The 23,051-nt window shown below is 43.1% G+C and overlaps 1 protein-coding gene across 6 annotated transcripts in view; it reads right to left on the bottom strand.

The window, feature by feature from the left end:
* Positions 1 to 23,051, bottom strand: part of LOC110520058 (protein TANC1) — a 277,467-nt gene that overhangs the window by 171,368 nt on the left and 83,048 nt on the right. For all 6 annotated transcript variants that reach the window (XM_021597043.2, XM_021597046.2, XM_021597045.2 and 3 more), the window contains one exon: positions 5,867 to 6,076. In XM_021597043.2, coding sequence (XP_021452718.2) covers positions 5,867 to 6,076 — 210 coding nt within the window. The remainder of the gene's footprint in view (positions 1 to 5,866; positions 6,077 to 23,051) is intronic.

Raw genomic sequence — 23,051 nt, 5'->3', positions numbered from 1 at the left:
GAAGGCACTGTACATGCAGATTAAAACGATAAGCAGCCCAGAATGGTAATACATACGATATGATCTGCTGTTTTATGTTTCCAAAAAACGTGTCAAGATGGCTAAGTATACACCTAATTGTTGTCCACGTGCCTCACAATGTCCATTCACCTATCCTCTCTGTTGGGGTAAGCAGAGCGTAAACTCTACTCTCCCCACTCTATCGCCTTAGTTGAAATTCAATGTCACTAGTAAAGCCTGTAATTGGGACGGAAGCAGAGCTGTTATTGGCAAATCTGGTAGGCAGGACGTCTGATGTGCGTATAGATGTGTGTACGGCTGAGAGGAGGTGGGGTGTTTGAATGTTGCTCATCCACTCCCAGCACCCAGAAAGTCATCAGGGAGACAGGGAGGGCCGGTTCAGACAGAGCCTGGCTGGACGGTTACGACCTTGAAGACTCGAGGCAGGAGGGAATCACTGATGAAAAACACAGTGACCCGACATGACCAGAGGAGGTCACTGTGGAGTTGCCCAGGATTCCATCATGTCCCACTGGCAGTCAGAGCAGAGGCAGTCAGTCACACTTTCCTGAGGCTGAAGGCTGAGCCCCTAACTTCGAATGGGCCAGCCTCCACCAGACCTGTAAACTTCAGACTGTACACTGGAGGTCCTGTGCAACACATGTCTGCACTGCGTTCATTGTCAGCTCTCTACTTAGCTGATCAAAGCAGCAGCAGTGAGCAGCACCACCAGGCCCATGTGGCTCGGGAATTCGTCACGCTTTTAATTGGCCCGCAGTATTTTCTGGGTTGTTTCTGTGAAGTCTTCATGAAAGGACTCCCGTTAAAATCAAGCCTTTCACCACAATGCTATAGATTATCCAATCTGTCAGGAAATTAAGCAAGCCACAAAGGCGTCGTGATCAGAGCAACCACTTCCCAAAAAGGTCATAGTGGATGGATGAGGAGTATGGGGGTAGGATGAGCAGCAGGGTAGAGAGATGGGTGGGTTGAGTAGTGTGGGGGTGACAGGACTCCCCCTGAGCCTTCCTCCCTGAGTTGCAGGGAGCTCTGTCACGGTAATTCTAGGCATGTTTCTGAGCTGCCCTGATGAATCAGCACAATCTGGTTTCACTTACAAACATCTCTCTCTCTCTCTGTCGACCTCTCTGACACGGCGTCTGTAGAGGATAAGTCACTGGGTCATGACATTTCCCTTTGTTAAACACTGCTAAACTACAGCAGAGTAAACACACCCGCTCTCCCACGGTATTTGACCAAAATAACATATTCAAGATGGCAACCTGTTATTTGTGAGAGCTGGGATATTTCCTACAGTACTACTACGGTATGTGTTTATTAACTGTAGGTGAGAACTCTCCCCCTCCAGTCTGTCACTTATCTGTGAGCGAGACAGTGGACTGCCCACCCTCAACCATCCCCCTTTCCTTTATTTTCTGAACCATCTTAATTTATTCTCTCCTATTCTGCATTTTGTACTTCTTTACCTTCAGAGTGTCTAAATAGACACTCTCTCTGGGTTCTGTTCCCCTTCACAAACCCTGTCCTCCCCCTCTCTCTCTCACTCTTCCCCTCTTTCCTGTCAATGTGCTTTTCATCAGAGCTGCCTTTGATGGGCTTAAAACAACCACGGCAAATACCAATACCGCCTGGAGGATGAAGAATAAAAGGTGTTTTTTAAGTTGAGTGGTAGGTGAGTCAGAGGGGACTGTACACTGCTTAGACAAACGTATAACACATTCAGATGTGGATTTCACATTGCTCGACTTGACACCGGTTTTCCTTGGCTTTAACAAATACAGCTACCGATTCTCGTTTTAGCACAATAAACTACTGAGTAAGCATATTTTGCAGTTTCGAAGGCCTCTTTTTGAAAACGAAGTTGATTTGCATAACATATGCAGTTTGCTTTATAAACTCACAAATCCAACGTTAGAATCGGAGAGCGCTGTGTGGAGAGAATTGTGGAAAAAGAGCATAGCAAATGAGGTTTGAGATGAAAAAAAATCTGTGTCAACCACAATCTCTCAAATGAAAACAGTCTGGATCAGAGAGTACTATTCCCAAGCTCTGTAGCTGAAATTAGAACAGGATACTCCCCATTAGAAACCTCATTCCAAACAGGCAAAAATTTAACAAAATACGGTTCCAATTTCCAATACAGTTGGAGTGAGTAAAATGTACCTCGTCCGTAGAGATTTCCACATTTCAATCTCCAAAATAAAGTTATGTTACTGATGCGAGAAGCATTTGTTGAGGTATAGAAAATATAGCCTTGCTCTGAAATTAGACCAGTGGCCTAGTTGGATCTAGAGGCCAAAGGCCTATTTACCAGCACATCTTATACTAAATGCTGGATCAAAGCATAGAGCACTTAAAACAAAGAGTAGCACAGGAGGTTGGTGGCACCTTAATTGGGGAGGACAGGCTTGTGGTAATGGCTGGAATGGACTAAGTAGCAAATACATCAAACACATGGCTTCCACGTGTTTGATGCCATTCCATTTGCTCTGTTCCACCCATTATTATGAGCCGTCCTCACCTCAGCAGCCTCCACAGAAGAGTAGATACCACACAGATGATTCCCAGATGTGTGCAGGGGACCAGAGTGACCGCTTAAAGGATTTCTATCCTCTTTGCTAAGTCTTCACAATACAAAGCCTCAGGTTGAAACAGGTCCAGATACAATGGCCCAGGCTGCTTTTAAGATGGCTGCACACACCCACAGCTGTTGACAGCCATGTTCGCAACATGGGAGAGAGAGAGGGGAGCAGATAAAGAGGAGCAACAATTAGACACTGTGTATACATACTGTACACATGCCCCGCATTAAGAACCAATAGATGGCCAACAAGCTACGTCGCTGTAAAGACCACCATCTTGACAGAAGCTGATCAAATAAAGTGGGAGGGATGGAGGGATGAAGAGGAGGGATACAGTGAAACAAACAAACAAACAAACCCTTTACTCTCCTCTACCCTGACTCAAACACAATGAAATCACATGGAGATTGAATACAGTACAAAAGCTGAATGAATTGACCAATACTGCTTTCCCATAGGATTTACGGTATTTTGACCCCCCCAAAAATGAGCAATGTTTATACGACCTCCTTTCAAACAGGCCCATTTTTACCATATTCTTGCCTGCATACTCCTTTTATACCTCCCATGCGCATGCCGACGTGTAAACGTGTGGAACCGATGCCCATACTTTTTTTTATCCACGTTTTACCTACCTCACTCCAATAGAAGATAATAGCAATACTATTTTCAAAAGAATGTGACTCTCATGCTCAACATTTCACAACCTCAGTGGGCTTTTGGAATTGTCTATACCCTTGATTTAGGCTACATTATTGCACACTAAATATGTCTGATCAGCGATAGAGCAAACACATAGATGAGCTATAGGCCTACCACCTCTACTTATTTGCCCAGCCAGGAAACAATTAACAAAATAGCCTATACAGAGGGAGATTCAGTAAAACAAAATAAGATTGACTGATTATCAGACAAGTCAGGGAAGTCACAGGCTTTTGGTCAGGGCTAGGCCTATTGGCTACTAAGCGACTGAAGAGCAAAATATTCAGCTTGTTAAACTACATAACATGCTGGCAAAATGTTCTAAAAGGCCTAAATGAGCCAACTAGATAAGATGATCATGAGCAGCACCCACCTCAAATTAACTAACATTTTCCAAGCCTAATTATAGCCTAACCAACATCCAAATGATGATTCAGTGGAAGAAGAAAAATCTGGCATCAGGCCTATTGATTTATGAAGACAAGTCCCTACGCTTGTCTCAAAGCAGCGCGATGGCGCTGTATCAAAGACAACAGTGCTGAAATGATCATCTCGTTGACCACACACGGGTAGGCTATTGGTTCATATTTATTACAAGGATTGAATGACTTTCTGTAATCAACAATTTGATACATGCCTTCAATTGCATTAGCCTGTTAAAGAGGCTGCGAATTTTTGCAGCTTTTTTGTTAAAAATCGTGCAACATTTCAACGTCCTGCTACTCATGCCAGGAATATAGTATATGCATATGATTAGTATGTGTGGATAGAAAACACTCTGAAGTTTGTAAAACTGGTTAAATCATGTCTGTGACTATAACAGAACGCGTTTAGCAGGAAGAATCCCAAGGAAAACTGTTCACAAAAAAAAACCAAAATAATATCCCTCCGCCAGTCTCTGTAGATAGGGCCCTGTTTACAATGCCTACAGCTTCCACACGATGTCGCCAGTACTGTCAATTGATTTTAAATTAATCCTTGGTAACATGAGGAATAGGCACTTCCTGTCGTCGACCACACCACAGGAAGTAATGAAAGAGAGAATGTGGACCATGATTTCAAAACGTGCTGCTATTGAATACAGATCGCCCCGTGATCAATTTGATCGATTATTAACGTTTACTAATACCTAAAGTTGGATTACAAAAGTAGTTTGAAGTGTTTTGTCAAAGTTTATAGGTAACTTTTTTAATTTTAAAAAATGACGGTGCGTTTTGGAACGGTGCTTTTCCATGGATCAGACGGCCTTTATAAATTGACATTTTGGGTATACATGGACGGATTTAATCGAAAAAAAGACCCAATTGTGATGTTTATGGGACATATAGGAGTGCCAACAAAGAAGCTTGTCAAAGGTAATGAATGTTTTATATTTTATTTCTGCGTTTTGTGTAGTGCCGGCTACGCTAATTATTCTGTTTACGTCCCCTTTGTGTATTTCGGGGGTTGCATGCTATCAGATAATAGCTTCTCATGCTTTCGCCGAAAAGCATTTTAAAAATCTGACATGTTGGCTAGATTCACAACGAGTGTAGCTTTAATTGAGTACCCTGCATGTGTGTTTTAATGAAAGTTTGAGTTGTATCGAGTACTATTAGTTGCCACTCTGAAATTTCCGCTGATGTCCGCTGATGTTGATCCCTGTACAGGGACAGCAGCCGTAACAAGTTATAAACTACTTTATTCTAATATTTTTGCCATTCAGTGATATTTAGGCTATTCCAACAGTAGTTATTTATGGATCCATCCAGTTCATCCAGTTGTGGTTAAGAAAACAGTGCATGCTTTGAGATGGGCTATGTGAAGAGATGGGTGAAGTGACCTGTCTTGCAAAGTTTAGAAATGCCAGGAGGATGGTAACAGGGCGCTGCCAGGCAACCATCAAGAGTTTAAGAGCCTAGTGCGTGCCAATGCCGCCTCAGCATTGCGGCTACCTTGCATACTAAGCCATAGGAAGAACTTTACCGAAATTATTACTAGGTCGTTTGACGAAAATACAAGTTTTGACTTTGATACCGGCAATACCTTTCAGTTTATAAAGAAAAGGCGGAATAAAGTTGGCGGTATGGTAAAGTTGGAGGAAAAACGTCTTAGTATGAAAGGAATACAAGTGCATGGACAATAATTTTCCCCCTATCTATGTAAGAAGGTATTTTTCAAGTATAACAACAGCAAAGCAAGACAAAAAACAAGCTGGAAGCTACAGAAATTCTGGTTGAAAGCTAAAAGGATTGTCGATCCTCAGGCGCTGTCAGATGTCCAGCATTGACACAATAACACCTGAAGGAAGACAGCAAACGTCACTTTCAGAAGACGTCCACTGAGACTGAACCAGTCCCAGCCTGGGATTACAACAGAGAAACAGGAAATGCTCATAGCACTTCACGCCTGGACTTGTAAATGTAAGTGTAGTGGTGTAGCTACTGCAGGAATAGTATAGTGCTGTAAGCCTAGAAGTGAGGGGTGGGGTGAGGAGGAGTGTGGTGAGGAGGGGTGGGATGAGGAGGAGTGATGATGGGTGAGGTGTGGTGAGGTTGGATGGACGTAGTGCAGTACAGTACCTGGGGATCTCTTGCTAGAGCGCGAGGGCATCATGTAGGACTGGCGAGGCAGCAAGGGTGAGGAGGGCAGAGACATGGACACGCCCTTGGCCAGGCTCAGTCTGAACACATCCTCTGGGGAGTAGGGGCGGTGGAGGCCTCCAGGCTCATGTGTCTGGGGGGCACCTTCGCCAGACAGGCACCTGCGCTGTGCAATGTGGAGCTCACCCGCTGAGAAGAGAAGATGGAAGACACTGTTTAGGACATTATTCACTAGGGCTGGGAATTTCCAGGGACCTCACGATACGATATTAGGTGCCGATACGATATTAATTGCGATTCTTACAATTCTATATGTATTGCGATTCGATACTGCGATTTTATTGCGATTTGATGTTTCAAACAAATTGCTCACTATATGTCTGCTGCAGAGAGACTAGAGAGAGCATGAGAAAATGATTTTGGATTAGTCATGGAAATAAAAGTTCAGAAAACATCTTGGCTCACTATTTAAAAAGAAGATGGAGAACAAGCTATTGGGTGACAACTACCGGAGTTGACTAGTGTTAGTTAATGCTAACTTATTTTTAACAAATCAATATTTGGAGTCAAAGAAATATTGCAATATGTAACTGTATTGATTTTTTGCCTCATCAATATTATTCACCAAACCTGATTATATAAGCTAAGCATACATTTTCGAAGAGAAAATTACAAATGAAATACATCAGACCATTCAAAATCTCCATGAGGAAAAAAACTGATTTGAGATCAGATATTACCAGACATGTGGACTCCTGAATGTCTAATGAAGTTGAAGGCATTGGGACAACAGAACAAATCCCCCTCTTAGGGAGGCTTTCTGCTAATGGAGACATTGTGCCTAGCCACACTATGAAATCAAACTGACAATTTCAGATGTCTTTTAGAAACCAAGATAAGCGTTCTCAAATCAAGGTCCAGGGAGTGATCATGATCAGTGATAGACCAGGACTGAGTCAGACACACACATTAAGAGTGAATGGAGCCACATGCTGTGTGGTTTAACCAGAGGTCATGGGCCCACTATGATACGCCATGGGGCTCATGATGTGGCAAGACACCCAGTTTGCAGCATAAATAAGAGTGGTGTCATTGACCATGGAGCTGAGATAACACGTGTGACTCATTGATCCAAAAACCTTTGGTTAAACTAACTGAACAAATATTAGCAAAATACTGTTTTGGCTCAGTACAATACTGAGAGCATTCTAGTAAATTCATTGTACAGCTAATGTGTGAGGAATGAATAATGATCCAGAAGTAATATAATTAATTCAGTGGTTCGGGTTGGAGCAGCTTGAACTTGAGACGCTAAAGGCAAGACAGCTGCAGTTATTGATGCAATAGGCTACTCCAAAACAGAGTACTATATCTACACTGTACAGAACTCTACAGAAGGGATCATCAACTAGATTCAGCCACGGTCTGATTTTATTGTTGAGCGGATGGTCAGGGGTCCGTAACAAAATGACAAATAATTTGTAGACTGCAAATTGACAGCAAGATGCCCAAAAATATATGATGTTTGGCTAAAATGTAATCATTTCAAACCTTGCTAAGTTGTATACAATAACGTGTCTCTATTATGTATGGGAATACTTGGAAACAGATTTCTTATATTAAAATCACTTGGAGCTGATTTCCCTTTGTTTTTACTGTATTTTTTAGTCTGTTACAGTCTTTTTAAAAACTTGGGTGGCCACATAAAACCACCTACGGGTAACCCTGCTCTACAGACTCCAGCTAACACCAGATAACCTAACCTGTGGGAAAGTGCCCTTTCAGGTCTCCTCTGAGTCCATTGGACTGATAAGCCTTAACAAGAACTCAGTAACCTGTAGGCTAATTTCCCAAAACATGGGAGGCAATGATAGGTTTGGAGTACAGTATGGAGCCCTCATGATCCCATGTACCCCAAATCTGTGGGAGAAAATAAGGGTAACTTCCTATTTATCACGGAATGCTTAGCTCAATCAAGCATTCCTTCATGAAAAAGAAAACATGATAACCTGTTCTGCAAGTACAGTGCCTTCAGAAAGTATTCAGACCCCTTGACTTTTTCCACATTTTGTTACAGCCTTATTCTAAAATGGGTTAAATAAAAACAATTCCTCAGCAATCTACACACAATACCCCATAATGACAAAGGGAATCAGGTTGTTCGAAATGTTTGCAAATGTATAAATATGTAAAACAGAAATACCTTATTTACATAAGAATTCAGACCCTTTGCTATGTGACTCGAAATTGAGCTCAGGTGCATCCTGTTGCCATTGATCATCCTTGACATGCTTCTACAACTTCATTGGAGTCCACCTGTGGTCAATTCAAATGACTGGACATGATTTGGAAAGGCACACACCTGTCTATATAAGGTTGACAGTGCATGTCAGAGCAAAAACCAAGCCATGAGGTCGAAGGAATTCTCTGTAGAGCTCTGAGACAGGATCTGGGGAAGGCTACCAAAAAAATCTGCAGCATTGAAGGTCCCCGAGAACACAGAGGCCTCCATCATTCTAGAATGGAAGAAGACTCTTCCTAGAGCTGACCGCCTGGCCAAACTGAGTAATCGGGAAAGAAGGGCCTTGATCAGGGAGGTGAGTAAGAACCCTATGGTCTCTCTGACAGAGCTCCAGAGTTCCTCTGTGGAGAAGGGAGAACCTTCCAGAAGGACAACCATCTCTGCAGCACTGCATTAAATCAGGTCTTTATGGTAGAGTGGCCAAACGAAAGCCACTCCTCAGTAAAAGGCACATGACGGCATGCTTGGAGTTTGCCAAAAGGCACCTAAACGACTCTCAGACCATGAGAAACCAAATGATCTCGTCTGATCAAACCAAGATTGAACTCTTTTGCCTGAATGTCAAGCGTCACACCTGTTTTGCTTCGTCATTATGGGGTATTGTTTGTAGATTGATAAGGGGATTTTAAAAAATCCATTTTAGTATATGGCTGTAACGTAAGAAAATGTGGGAAAAGTCAAGGGGTCTGAATGCTTTCCGAATACTTCCCGAATGGCCTCAGCTATAGCTTGGAGTTTTCCCCATCATGTAGGCTACACACTCATTCCTGTGTGTAACGGCCGTCGTCGGTGGAATAAGGTGAGGACCAATGCGCAGCGTGGTACGTGTTCATCTTTTTAATTCAGAACACTGAATAAAGACTGAAAACAACCACCCACAAAACACACTCGAAAACAGGCTACCTAAATATGGTTCTCAATCAGGGACAACGATTGACAGCTGCCTCTGATTGAGAACCATACCAGGCCAAACACAGAAATAAAAAATCATAGAAAAACTAACATAGACAACCCACTCAACTCACGCCCTGACCATACTAAAACAAAAGACAAAACAAAGGAACTAAGGTCAGAACGTGACACTGTGTTAGATCCAGTGAGCACTAAGCCAAGACTGTTTCTCCCAAACAGTTCCTTGGAGTTCTGGCTAGGGACAACCTAGCGGACTAAACTCCACTCCATGGTGAAGGAAGTTTATGATGAACTTCACCAACGGCGTGGAGCCGAGACCAGGCTTTGTGGAATCGAGCTCTGACTACAAGACTTGAAGGTCAATACCTAAAAGAATGTAAATTATAAAATTCACCCCCAATATGTGCCTTTCTTTGTTTGCTGAAACAATACTTTCTCAGTAAACGTTAATGAAATACTAACACTGACTGTTTGCTCATTGCCGTTGCTCTAAGATGGCAAATTAGCTCAAATGAGCACATAGTCCACTAGGGATGACCTTGCTCAAGGGCGAATCAATGTACTGTAGTCGCAGCTAGATTCCACAAAGCCTGGTCTTAGCTCCACACCGTTGTTGAAGTTCATCAGAAACTTTCTTCACCATGGAGTGGAGTTTAGTCCACTAGGGATGACCTTGCTCAAGACCCATTAATGATTCCAACTAGCCGCTAGCCCAGTTCTAAATGGAAAATGTAGAGCCTTTACCGAAGCCAACTTCGAATGGAAAGACCATTCTCAATAAGTAATATCTTCTGTTGAATAGAATTGCTGCCCTCTCAAGCTCTCATCTAACCAACCACACATTAAAATGTCTGAATGATCAACCTCCAATAGTGCTGTTGCTCATGCGTCAACAGAAAGCGCAGGCTGGATCATAATCATAGATGTGGGGAGCCACATGCCTGTTAGGCTTGGCTATGTTCTAAGGACCATATCAGCCTCTTGTTTGGGTCCCTTTTCCCAGATAATCCATGGGCTTTGTCACAAATGTCACCCTATTCCCTACACAGTACACTACTTTTAATCAGAACATTTTGGTCCCTAGTCAAAAGCAGTGCTCTATATAGGGAATAGGCTGCCATTTGGGACGAAGCCCATGACGCCAGTCTGGACCATGAGGATGAACCAATGGGAGAAGATCAGGAGGCTGGTGGTCTGCTGCTAAAGGCCAGCCAGGACTTTGCTCAGTTCCTAGGGGAAATTAATGTTGGCTGCTGGGAATAATCAGCAACATAGCGCTGTGTTCTCCCTGGAGCCTCGCAACGGGAGACACAAAGCTGTCTTGCTTAAAGGGCTATTAAATAAAGTAGAATGCCAGAAACAGAATCTGGGGCCCAGTGCAATGACACCTCTGTATGTTTCCAGTCGCTTGTGAAGTGTTCGACCATACAGCTGAGCCCTGCGGTCCCCATGACCTGGTCAAAGGCCTACTGACCAGAGATTACCATCCATATTCAACAGTTACTGTACAACACACAGATCTGTGAATGGGTTATTACTGAACGGCTAACAAACATGACGCATTTGTACAGAATCAATGATCTGCTAGGCTAATTTTCAGATTTGTATTTCATTAGGTACTGAACCTGACAACATGTCAATGCAGAAGAGCCAAAAACACAGAGCCACTGTCAGTAGCTATTGAGCTTGTTTAAACAGCCCCAACGGAACACTGACATGAATAGAACAGGTTGCTCCAAGCACACATGAAAGGGGGCCCAATCCTAGACTAAAGACACCTTAAAGACACTCAGGGACTCATCTCGACCCATTACGCCACCCAGAGACAGGGGAAACAGTACTCCAAGACTGAGAATTCCACAGTATTCTATGGTACAGTAGATACTGATTCTTTCTGTGTCCAATTCCAGGATTTACGAGCTGATCTCAGTCTATATCTTCACTACCACTAAACTAGACTATTAATGAAACAATATCTGTTACTTTAATTAGACAAAATGCCTAAACCGCTACTATGAAGACTATGTGAGTTGTGAATAGACAGGAAAGGATTTTGTTAAGACCATTGAATCATTGAGATGGGCACAACCACAGGCCAAGCAATCAGAGGTCAAGCAGTTGAAGCAGGTCCTCATCCGTTGCTATGCTAGATGTGTGCAGTAACTAATGATCACACAGTTTCACCACCGTGTCAGGGTGTTATACGACAGGGAGAAGGGCAGATAGAGAGAGACAGAGAACCCCTCCATTCATGAAGAACCCAGAACTGCTAAGAGTTACTAGGGCAATTACTACAAACTTTGCTACCGTATTACAATAGCACTTTTGAGAAGTAGACATCAAAGAGGAGGGATGTATTTCACTAAGGGGCTCTGAGAGGGAGGGAGACCCCTTCTATCACTGTGCTCCAGTTATGCAGGGGTGCCAATAGTGACTTCAGTTTGCCCTGCGTGCCAGTAAATGATGTAAGCCCAAATTCCTAAAACTCTCAGTACGAGAGTCTATTCACACATTTCAAGAGCTGGACCTGTTTACAATCCTAACAGTCACTTGCATCTTTTCCGCTAGTAAAACTAAATACCAATCCTTGACTGAATGGCAGATCATAAAACCTCCTTTGTAGTGCTCATTTGTGCAGCGATACTAGACAGTGGGCATTACATCTCAGGCATATTGTATGCTAAAGACATTATGACAAAGCTGTAATTAGGACTGATAGTTTTGAAAACAAGAGGCGCCACATAAAAGCTGGCCTTGAATAAGTTGCTGGCTGGACGGCCTGTTGGCTTTGTGTCATGGTGGCTGCACTGCCATCTGACCCAGGGCTAAAACTCAGTAATGTAAACTCACCATGGGCTATTTCAGTTCCTTTTCCTCAAGTTCTGGCCCAGACGATGCCTGCAATTTCAGTCCCTGCTGTGGTTCAAGGAAATCAACCCTTTCTAATTATAAAGCCCTGCACCAAGATTATGTAAAAATGATTACAGTCCCTTTCATGCCCATTTCTCCCTCATCAAAGAGGAGGACCAAGGCCAATGAGGACATGCCCTCCCCATAAAAAGCCTGATAATAATTTAAATAATTGATTTAAAAATGGAAGTGGAAATCAATTACTTGACCGGGAAGGCAATTCAGAACCGCCTATAGAAATAGACTAGAAGTAAAAGATGCTAATAAGCCAACAAAATCTAAGTTTAAACATTTCCAATATATACTGCCCTAATTGTTGTAAGAAAATTGGATATAAAAGTTTTATGACATTACTTACCACATGTTTTAATAAGACTAGAAAAAATATTTGATCAAATATGTGAAAAGTCCAGACTGAGCTTAATGGGTACCGAGTGTAGCGTTTAGGCCAATGGGTTTTTGTAACAAGCCAACATCTTAAATAATACATTTTTATTAATTTCCAAGTGTTCAAAATGTACAAACTGACATTTATGTAAAATTACACCAAACAAAAATGTAAAAGCAACATGCAACAATTTCAAAGATTTTACTGAGTTATAGATCATTCATGGAAATCAGTCAATTTAAATAAAATCATAATTTTTTTTATTTATTTAAATAGGCAAGTCAGTGAAGAAATTCCTATTTACAATGATGGTTTACGCTGGCCAAACCCAGACGATGCTGGGCCAATTGTGCGTCGCCGTATGGGATTCCCAATCACGGCCGGCTGTAACACAGCCTGGATTCAAACCAGGGTGTCTTTAGTGACACCTCAAGCATTGAGATGCAGTGCCTTAGACCACAGCGCTACTCAGGAGACCATTAAGCCCTAATCTATGGATTTCACAAGACTGGGAACACAGATATGCATCTGTTAGTCACAGATATCTTAAAACAAAGGTAGGAGCGTGGATCAGAAAACCAGTCAGTATCTGGTGTGACCACCATTTGCCTCATGCAGATCGACACACACAGAGTTGATCAGGCTGTTGATGTGGGATGTTGTTCCACTCCTCTTCAATGGCTGTGCGAAGTTGCTGGATATTGGCGGGAGCTGGAACATGCTGTTGTACACGTCAATCCAGAGTATCCCAAACATGCTCAATGGGTGAGTATGCAGGCCATGGAAGAACTGGGACATTTTCAGCTTCCAGGAATTGTGTACAGATCCTTGCGACATTGGGCCGTGCATTATCATGCTGAAACATGAGGTGATGGCAGAGGAAGAATGGCTTGACAATGGGCCTCAGGATCTTAAAGGTATCTCTGTGCATTAAAATTGCCATCGATAAAATACAACCGTGTTCGTTGTCTGTAGCTTACGCCTGCCCATACCATAACCCCATGGGGCAAGCTGTTCACAACGTTGACATCAGCAATACTTTCACCCACACAATGCCATCTGCCCAGTACAGTTGAAACTGGGATTAATCCGTGAAGAGCACAATTCTCCAGCATGCCAGTGGCCATTGAAGGTGAGGATTTGATGACGCCGAACTGCAGTCAGGTCACGACCCTGGTGAGGACAACAAGCACGCAGATGAGCTTCCCTGAGACGGTTTCTGACAGTTTGTGCAGAAATTATTTGGTTGTGCAAACTCACAGTTTCATCAGCTGTCTGGGTGGCTGGTCTCAGACGATCCCAAAAGTGAAGAAGTCGGAGGTGGAGGTCCTGGGCTGGCGTGGTTACACGTGGCCTGCAGTTGTGAGGCCGGTTGGACATACTGCCAAATTCTCTAAAACGACGCTGGAGGCTTGCCAAGATTGTAGCGTCATACCCAAGAAGACTTGAGGCATGTTATCATTACTTATTGTATATTTATTCCTTGTGTTATTATTATTATTTTTTTTATCTCTGCATTGTTGGGAAGGGACTGTAAGTAAGAATTTCATTGTTAGTCTACACCTGTTGTTTACTAAGTATGACCATAGGACATTCCATAGGACATTCCACCAATGGGGAATTCTCCAGCTAGAATGCGTAACAACGAGGCTTCCCTGTGTACTTCCGAGACCAGGGTGACGGTCTCACAAAAGCTGACTAGGTTAAGATACAAGCAGCCCACAGAGCTAGAGGGCGATAAAGCCAGACAGAGGGAAAGAGAAAATAAAGTGGGGGACGGGGTAGTTAGTATACATCAATTTGTATATGATAAAAAAGCAATGAGTTTTAACTAAGTACTGTAGGCTAAATTAGTCTTGTTTATCTGTAACTAAGCCCAGTATGGCTACCTGTCTGGGAGTGACTGCCATATATCAGTAACAGCAACCTCTCCTGTCTAGACTCACCTCTAGGGGAAATCCTGCAGCCAATCTGGGATTCCTGGAGGGAAATCTCCCCCCCTACAAGACCCCTTTGGCCAGCCAGATGTAGTCATGGCAACAGTCAAAATATCAAGTAAACTGGAAAAATACCCAATTCAGAGAGGACAGATTTATGTTAGTATCCATTAAAACAATACAATTCCACACATTACACACGCTTCAGAATATGCTGGCTACCTGGATAGTGGATACACATTCCTCAAAAACAAATTTCACCTGTGTGATAACATCAATACGTCACATAGAGGAATCAATCTCCACATAGCAGCATAATTTCTGTCTGTGAGACTAGAGAGTATGGAGAGAATATGCAATCACAGTTTATCTCTCCAGTCTCAAATGGCTTCTACTTTCAAGTTCATTATACGTTCTTGTTCATGAAAAATGCCAAAATTGTCTTTGCACACAAAGCATCCTTCAGACTAAAATCCACTGACAATATTTTCTCAATGTTCAGTTATCTGAATATCATTAGTCTGTCAAAGACTAAACCCACTGGCAGTGTTCAGAAACATCTGTGTTGGATTTAATTCATTGAGCCATCTATGCTGGAGAGAGACACTAATGCTGATTGTCTTTTAGTTGCGACATCTCACCGAAACCCTGCACTCTCACCCCAAAGAGTTACTAATGTGAACACATGAGCTGGTTAAAGCAGAGCCAAAGCCGTGCTGCAGATGTAACGGATGTGAAACGGCTAGCTTAGTTAGCGGTGGTGCGCGCTAAATAGCGTTTCAATCGGTGACGTCACTTGCTCTGAGACCTAGAAGTAGTGGTTCCCCTTGCTCTGCAAGGGCCGCTGCTTTTGTGGAGCGATGGGTAACGATGCTTCGTGGGTGACTGTTGTTGATGTGTGCAGAGGGTCCCTGGTTCACGCCCGGGTATGGGCGAGGGGACGATCTAAAATTATACTGTTACACAGGCAATAGGCAGGCAGATCATCCCGCAGTAAAACCTCTGATGCTCTGCAGTGGCCTGTGCACTGGAATGTCTTCACCAGCCTCCCCTGGGATACAGAGACAGAGGGAGGAGGCGGTGGGCAGCCGGCGACCATGACAGTTCTCATTCCTCTTCATAAATGGTCAATTTAAGCAGATATGGGAAACATATCTGAGCCAGACAATGTCTTTACCACATGGTTTATTTTAAGCTGGTGTCAAGCAGAGAGGCAAGAAAGGGCATTGGAAGCAAAGGGAAAAGACACAATGTGCCAAATGATACTGCATAAAGCAGACAGAGCCCAGGGAAGGTTTTAATTTAAACATCATGATCTCTGTATGAGAAGATATGAATACCAATGAGGTGCCAAGCAACACAATGAGAGCTCTCCCACAGAGCAGCACAGGTGTGCCGTAAAAACCAGTCCGTTGATCTCAAAAACACACATAACAGTCGCACATGTATCATAAGGACTTAACAAGTCTGTTAGGACGCAGAAAGGGGAACTGGCGGTCGGGCGATGTGAGGATATGTGTTGCTCACTACATTTATTGCACTCAAGGTCACCATCCAGAACACCGTTCCAGTGTTTTATGAAACTACGGGAGAGAATGACCTTATTCCCATCACTCAGAAGTGAAGAAACAGATCCTCCACAAAGAATGTCCCTGTCCTACCTGGGGACATAATCTCATCACATATATTTTGATATCTATCTTACCAAGTGCAAAAGGGGTCAAAGACAAGCATATTTGGGCCTAATGATAATTTGTGGGGTCACAAATACATGATACAAAGGCATTGACAGCAGTGCGATTAGAGAGAGGAATAGAAAGAGAAGAACATCCTGACCGCTCTTTTTCAACAACGTACTGAGATAGCCTACAAACACCTTCTGCATTCAGCTGGTGGGTGGTGAGCTTTATGAAGTGCAATCAAGAGGGCACAGCCTTCACAATAAAAGCATTGGCATTAAAAACTACTTTCATTGATCCACAAAAAAGTCAAGTGGTCTTGTCTGATCCAAGTTTTTGGAATGCATTTTCACAGATTTACTGATGACAGGCCCAGTTGGAGTTGAGAGAAAAGGGGGTTATTGATATTCATACTGGCAGCATTGTGAGTGTGATTACCAGTCTGAATGGCTTTCTACAGGCCTCTTGAGCCCCATGGTCTAGAGAAGTGGGACACCCAGCTACGCTCCCACGCTTTGGGGAAAAACCCCCCTCACCTCCCCATTCATACACAGCAAATCCTCATTTGGCCACATTGATTGGTGACAGTAAAGTCAGCTGATTCCTGCTGCTGCATGTCTCCTTGAAAACTCTTCAGTGAGGCATGAAGACAGTCACCTGACCAAAGAATCTGTCACACTTCAATTGCTCTAGTGCAGTAGTTACCACCCTTCTCTGAGACTAGATCACTTTCTGAGACAAAATGCAAGCGGAGATCGACATGACTTAAAAAATGTAAGCCTATGCAACATTAACCTATGAACAGTACTGTAGCAATGAGGTTTGTGCAGTAAGCTATAGGCCCAATACATTATCATTGCATATTGGCTTTGCTTGAATTGCCCTGCCGATGCATTGTTGTTCGGACCAACATTTGAGGTAGGCTATATGATCACACCGGTAATAGATCAGCTGTTGTATTAGTTGTGAGGCACAGCTGAGTGAGCATACATTTAAATAATTAGCTTTTTATTTATATTTTAGTGGGCTGATGGTGCCTGCATCTGATGGTCAGTCTCAGAGAAGGGAGAGAGCAGCGAGACTGAAGGTCAGCCTCTCAACATCCCTCCTCTCTCCCTTTCCTCCAATTAAACTGACCAAAAAGGGACACCGTCTTCCAGCTAATGGCGAAACTCGAGTCGCATTTCCCCCACACGCACAAATTCATGTTGTTACTCCTACAAACAGAGAATGTGAAATATTCCTCAATATTAAAAAAGACCTAAGCTGCAAACAATTACAACGCAAGCTTATCAATACATTTTCATATTTTTCATTCATCACATAGTAGCATGAGTGGAAATAGGAACTACGCAAATGTTATGGCTCATAAAAGTGTTGAATAAAAAGAGTTGACAGGCCTGAGTAAAAACATAATAATGAACTCACTCAAAAACAGCAGCTCTCTTCTGTATTCACAGACAGTCTTTCTCTAGTCATGGTTTTAAAAGTATTCAAACCTTACGTCTGCTACGTTACTGCAGACATGGTAATCTAAGCCATCCAATTGGCCAATGGTAGGCCTATAGCGCACTTGATTTGCTCTCCAGGCCCGCCGGGAAGGCAGAATTTGTACCTTCAGACAAATGAAATGGTTAAAAATGGGAACACTTCGCCTACCCGGCACACAGGGCAGCTGAATGGGGTGCACCTATCGCCAACAGCGCGAGAAACATAAAATAAAATAAAATAGGAACGCAAGGCTTTATGGTTTTTTTTAAGAAATCGTGATTGACTGGTTGATGACCACTGTTCTAGTGTCTAGTACACAGTGGAGAGGAAAATCCAAGAAGACCCTTTACAACCCTTTACTTTATATAACTATAATGTATGGCTGTCCTCTACTTACCCCGTATGTAGGCTAGCCCTCGGTAATGAGACAGTTTGTAGGGCTGGCACTACCAGAAGAGAGAGGGATAACGGATGACACTGAAGAGTTTTTCTTACAGTGGTCAATCATGTGGTGACTCTGAAAAGACCTTTGAGGGTTATGATGCCTAGGGAGTTGAGTAACCCAGGTTCACTATACAACACAACCCCCTGAAGAGTGGACAAGAGAAAGGGGGCCTGACTGTAGGGGTCTTGCCGCCTACACTCTGTTCTGTTGGCCCCATCAACCTTGGACTTCTAAAGCTCCTCTGAAGGTTCACATTTTTCAGAGTGGCAGTTTCCTGTTTCTTCCACCTTATTCACAAACCAGCTCTGGGGTTTGAATGAATGCATTTTCCATTTAGGGAGCTTCACAGTGAGTGTGTGGCCGTTTAGAGCAGAGGTTAATGACAGATTGTGATTTGCCATTAACACAGATCATTAGGCGGTCCTTCTTGTGGGGCAGGTGAGGTCATGAGAATATCACTGACCACTAGACAATTGGAAGTCTCAGCTCAGGCCCCTTTCAATAGAGTTAAAAGGATGTGGCTGCCGAACAAAGCCTGTCCATCCATCCCCTTCTGCACAGCCTAATCCCATAAGCAAATAATACTTTATGTCACGCCGAAAAACATGTCCTGATGTTGAACCTTCAGAACACATTCCGATGGTGACTTTTGTTGCCTTGGTTTTACAAAGGGGATTTCCTTTTTATATATAAATAATATATTAATGGATTGATAACGATCAAATGATTGATGACGATGACCTATTAATGATTTATCACTTCTCCAGAAGTTTTAAGAGCTTTGACAGAGGGACCACTGACTGACAGGACAGCACCCATTGGCATTCCACTGCTTTCAACCAGATCTTCCTCCTTCCTTAATGTTGACGTTGTCTGCTCTCCTACTGTTGACTGCTCCAGTCAACCTCCGGAGACCCTCAGTACTGTAGCTGGAGGAGCTGGAATGTGCCAGAGTAGCTGCAGTCTCCTTTTAAAGAAACCCGGCCTGGGAGGGGAGGCCATTTTAAGGATGAGGAAGGTGAACGTGAAGAGGGAGCCGATCAGAGCTGATTGTCCTCCTCTTCCCTTTGAGGCCGAGCACAATGGGGGCCGAGGTCATTAGTTCAGCCCGTCTCAAACGCTCCTGAGCTGGGGACGGACTGGCGCATTTATCTGCCGACGCAATCACAAAGAGCAGTTCTCTGTCCCATTCAGCCCTGCCACGGAGCAGTGCAGAGCAGAAAGAGAGAGGGGCCCGGGACAGAGGCCTCTCAGGATAGAGACCCCAGATGTAGCATGCAGTCGTAAAACACTGCAAACTATACTGTCTCAGATAAACCGATACGGACTTGGAGGGTGACTTGAAACACATTTACTCACATTCAGTCAGAGAGGCTCATGTACTATACACTAAATTATTCTTCATGTGCTAAGTCTAAACATGAGAGCAAAACCCCAAATTAGGTGCACACACAGTATGAGGGAGTGTGGAGGATGTCAGAGATATAAAAGCCAAAGGAAATCAGACAAAAGGAATGTGTCTGTCTACCCAGTCAGGTCATGGTGTAATGAGAAAAGCCTGTGGCCCACTGACCTCTCCAGCCAATGAACTGCCATAACAGCCACTATCAGCCTTCAAAAGCCTTCCAAAAAAGCCGCCGTTGCTAGCTGATACGACTGTCCATTCCCCCCGTTTGAAGCACCAAGACAATTCATCAGCATCAGAGCCAGGGAAAAACCAAGATAACACTTTGCTGCCTGCGTGTTGTGCTGTTGTATTTCAGTATGACATCACTCTCTGTACCCAGCCAATTCGGGTTTGGGTTTGGTTTTTTTTATCCCTCACTACACCAGCCCTTCCAAGGTCATGGACACTGGTGCAAAGCTCTGCGGAGCAGGGAGGGGAAAATAAGAGTGTTTCACTAGCCGGGTGACTCTGGCAGCTGGAGGGCAGCTGGGAGCCTGGAGGGCCCACTCTGGATTCCTCACGATACAGCAGCCACTGTTCAGGAAGCAGGGTGTAATATCTGACCCTGTGCCAATTATCACCCCACAAGGTGCGAATATCAGTGATGGGGGAGAAAAAATCAATACAGTTAAATGTTGGGATATTATTTTTGACGGTATATCGTATAGTTTTGACAATATCTCAATACTATTTTTGCGCTAGTTGGCTGTACATATACCAAAACTACAGGATTTTTTCCTTCATGTCTTGTTCTCCATTTTCTTTTTAAATAGGGAGAAATTTGTTTTTAGCTATTTTATTTCCATGAATGATCAAAACCTGTTTTCTCATGCCTCTCTCTTGTCCCTCTGCAGCAGATATATGGTGAGCAATACAGTGCATTCGGAAAGTATTCAGACCCCTTGACTTATTCCACATTTTGTTACTTTACAGCCTTATTCTCAAATTGATAAAATTGTTTTTTCCCTCATCAATCTACACACAATACCCCATAATTTCTGGTAAATGTATTACAAATAAAAAACTGATATCACATTTACATAAGTATTCAGACCCTTTACTTAGTACTTTGTTGAAGCACCTTTGGCAGCGATTACAGCCTCGAGTCTTCTAGGGTATGGCACTACAAGCTTGGCACACATGTATTTGGGAAGTTTCTCCCATTCTTCTCTGCAGATCCACTCAAGCACTGTCAGGTTGGATGGGGAGCATCGCTGCACAGCTATTTTCAAGTCTCTCCAGAGATATTTGATCTGGTTCCAAGTCCGGGCTCCGGCTGGCCCACTCAAGAACATTCTGAGACTTGTCCAGAAGCCAATCCTGTGTTGTCTTGGCTGTGTGCTTAGGGTCGTTGTCTGATTGGAAGGTGAACCTTCACCCCCAGTCTGAGGTCCTGAGAGCTCTGGAGCAGGTTTCATCAAGGATCTCTCTGTACTTTGCTCCCTTCATCTAACCCTCGATCCTGACTAATCTCCCAGTCTCTGCCGCTGAAAAACATTTGCCACCGCCATGCTTCACTGTAGGGAGGATCCCAGGTTTCCAAGTTGTAGAAACATCAAGGATTATCAGTGGAAACAGGATGCACCTGAGCACAATTTCGAGTCTCATAACAAAGGTTCTGAATATTTCTAACAACCTTTGTCATTATGGGGTATTGTGTGTAGATTAATGATGGAACAAAAACATTTCATACATGTTTTAATAAGACTGTAACGTAATAAAATGTGGAAAAAGTTATGGGGTCTGAATACACTGTATGTTTGCAACATTGAATTGCAATAAAATCACAGTATCAAATCACAACACATATAGAATCATGGGAATCGCAATACATATTGTATCGGCAATGTCTTGATATAGCCTGGTGACTTTACAGCATTGGGACAGAGACATCCTATAGAGCAGTGATTCCCAACTCCAGTCCTCGATTGCCCCCAACAGTAGACATTTTTATTGAAGCCACGGACATGAACACCTGATTCAACTAATCATCAGGCCCTCAATGAATTGAATCAGGTGTTTTTTGTCCAGGGCTACAACAAAAAATGTGTGCTATTGGGAGTACTCGAGAACTGGAGCTTGGAACCACTGATGGGAATAGAATTCCATGACCTTTACAATTCAAGTCCCACACAATGTGAATGGTGCAGGACTCCAAAGTGAACATTGCACCTATAAAGGCAATTGGCCTTTATTTCGCATCATGAGGTGCAGCATTCACTTTGGATTCCTGCACCTCATGATGCAATATAAAGGCCAATTGCCTCCTCAGTCAATACTATTGCATTACATGGCATTAAAGATTCACTATGCAGAAATCCGTTTCAGTTTATGTGAAAAAAACATGCAAGTATAGTGTAGAGAATCATTGTATTATCTAAACCGCTGTGAAATATATTTCTCCATAACCAAAAATATTGTATTTTCAGCTGTTTGAAGCTGGTGTACAGAACAAAAGTAAAAGACGTTAAAACGAAACTTAAGGGGAAGTATAGAAATAGTGCACATAGAACAGATCTACCACTTCTTAGACTTGCTTTCAATGAGAATGAGAATCTCTAACTCAAACTTCTATGTGAATTTGGTCAGTTCACCCAAAAGTTACATACAGCAGTTAATGCCTTTATTATTGCATGACCACATTAAGGGAGCATATTGGAGAGGAAATCTAGCCTAACTGTGCTGAAAGAGATTAGTAAAATTATATTTGCTTCAAAGCCTCTTGTCTCCGAGCTCCAAATCATATGATGTGAGGGGAAAATGTAATGTTTGTTGTTTGAGAGGTTTCTACAAACACAAAACAGTTGACTTGCCGACCCGGTTCAATGATTTCTTTTCGCTTTTCAGGAGACATGAAGAGACAGGGTGGGCCTCATGTGGACACACCTGAAGTTTGGTTTGAGGGCTTTCTAAACTAAGGGTGGGTGTGTGTGTGTGTGTGTCTCTGTGTGTGTGCGTGCGTGCGTGTCTGTGTGTGTTTGTCATGTGGTTTGAGCTACGCCCTGCTAATCGTTGCCTACTGGCCGTACAGTGCTTTGATACTGGTATAGGGTCTGGCGCTAGCTTAAATGGTTGCCTTTGTGACTCTTTTACATTCCTACCTTCCAGCATGTAAAATCTCACCTCCACTGTCTGGGCATGACCATTTAGACAAACACAAAAACAAAGAAAGACGTCAATCGGGACTCTAGCCAAGTGTCAGGTAGGTTGTTTATTCATTTGAATTAGCCGCAGTAATAGGAGTAGGCTAAACAGAATAGCAAACATCCTCAGAGTTGTGAGTGGAATTGAGGTCTTTGTTGATCAATGTAATGGGATAAACTGCACTATAAAATACATTGTGCACTGACAATGGTAAACCAAAAAGGTAATTTATTCTAGATGCCTTTTCATCTAGGCAAAGTGGAACACATTGTTCACAAGGGAAACTAAGAGAGGATGACAAAAGGGGGTTATTACTATGGTTGAAGTGCTAGGCTATTATGGTTTAAAAACATCAAAGCCAGTTGATAGTGACGACGGAAAATGTTCATTGTCATTGTTCAATTTATGAAAGAAAAAAAGTGTGTGCGTGTGTGTCCTCCAGCCTGTTTCACGTGTATCATCTGTGGTCTAGACTTCCTGCTGTGGCTGCCTGAGTATGTTGCTGTCTT

Source organism: Oncorhynchus mykiss, chromosome 3, assembly GCF_013265735.2.
Source record: "Oncorhynchus mykiss isolate Arlee chromosome 3, USDA_OmykA_1.1, whole genome shotgun sequence".
Lineage (NCBI taxonomy): Eukaryota > Metazoa > Chordata > Actinopteri > Salmoniformes > Salmonidae > Oncorhynchus > Oncorhynchus mykiss.
This window is presented reverse-complemented; position numbering and strand designations above follow the sequence as displayed.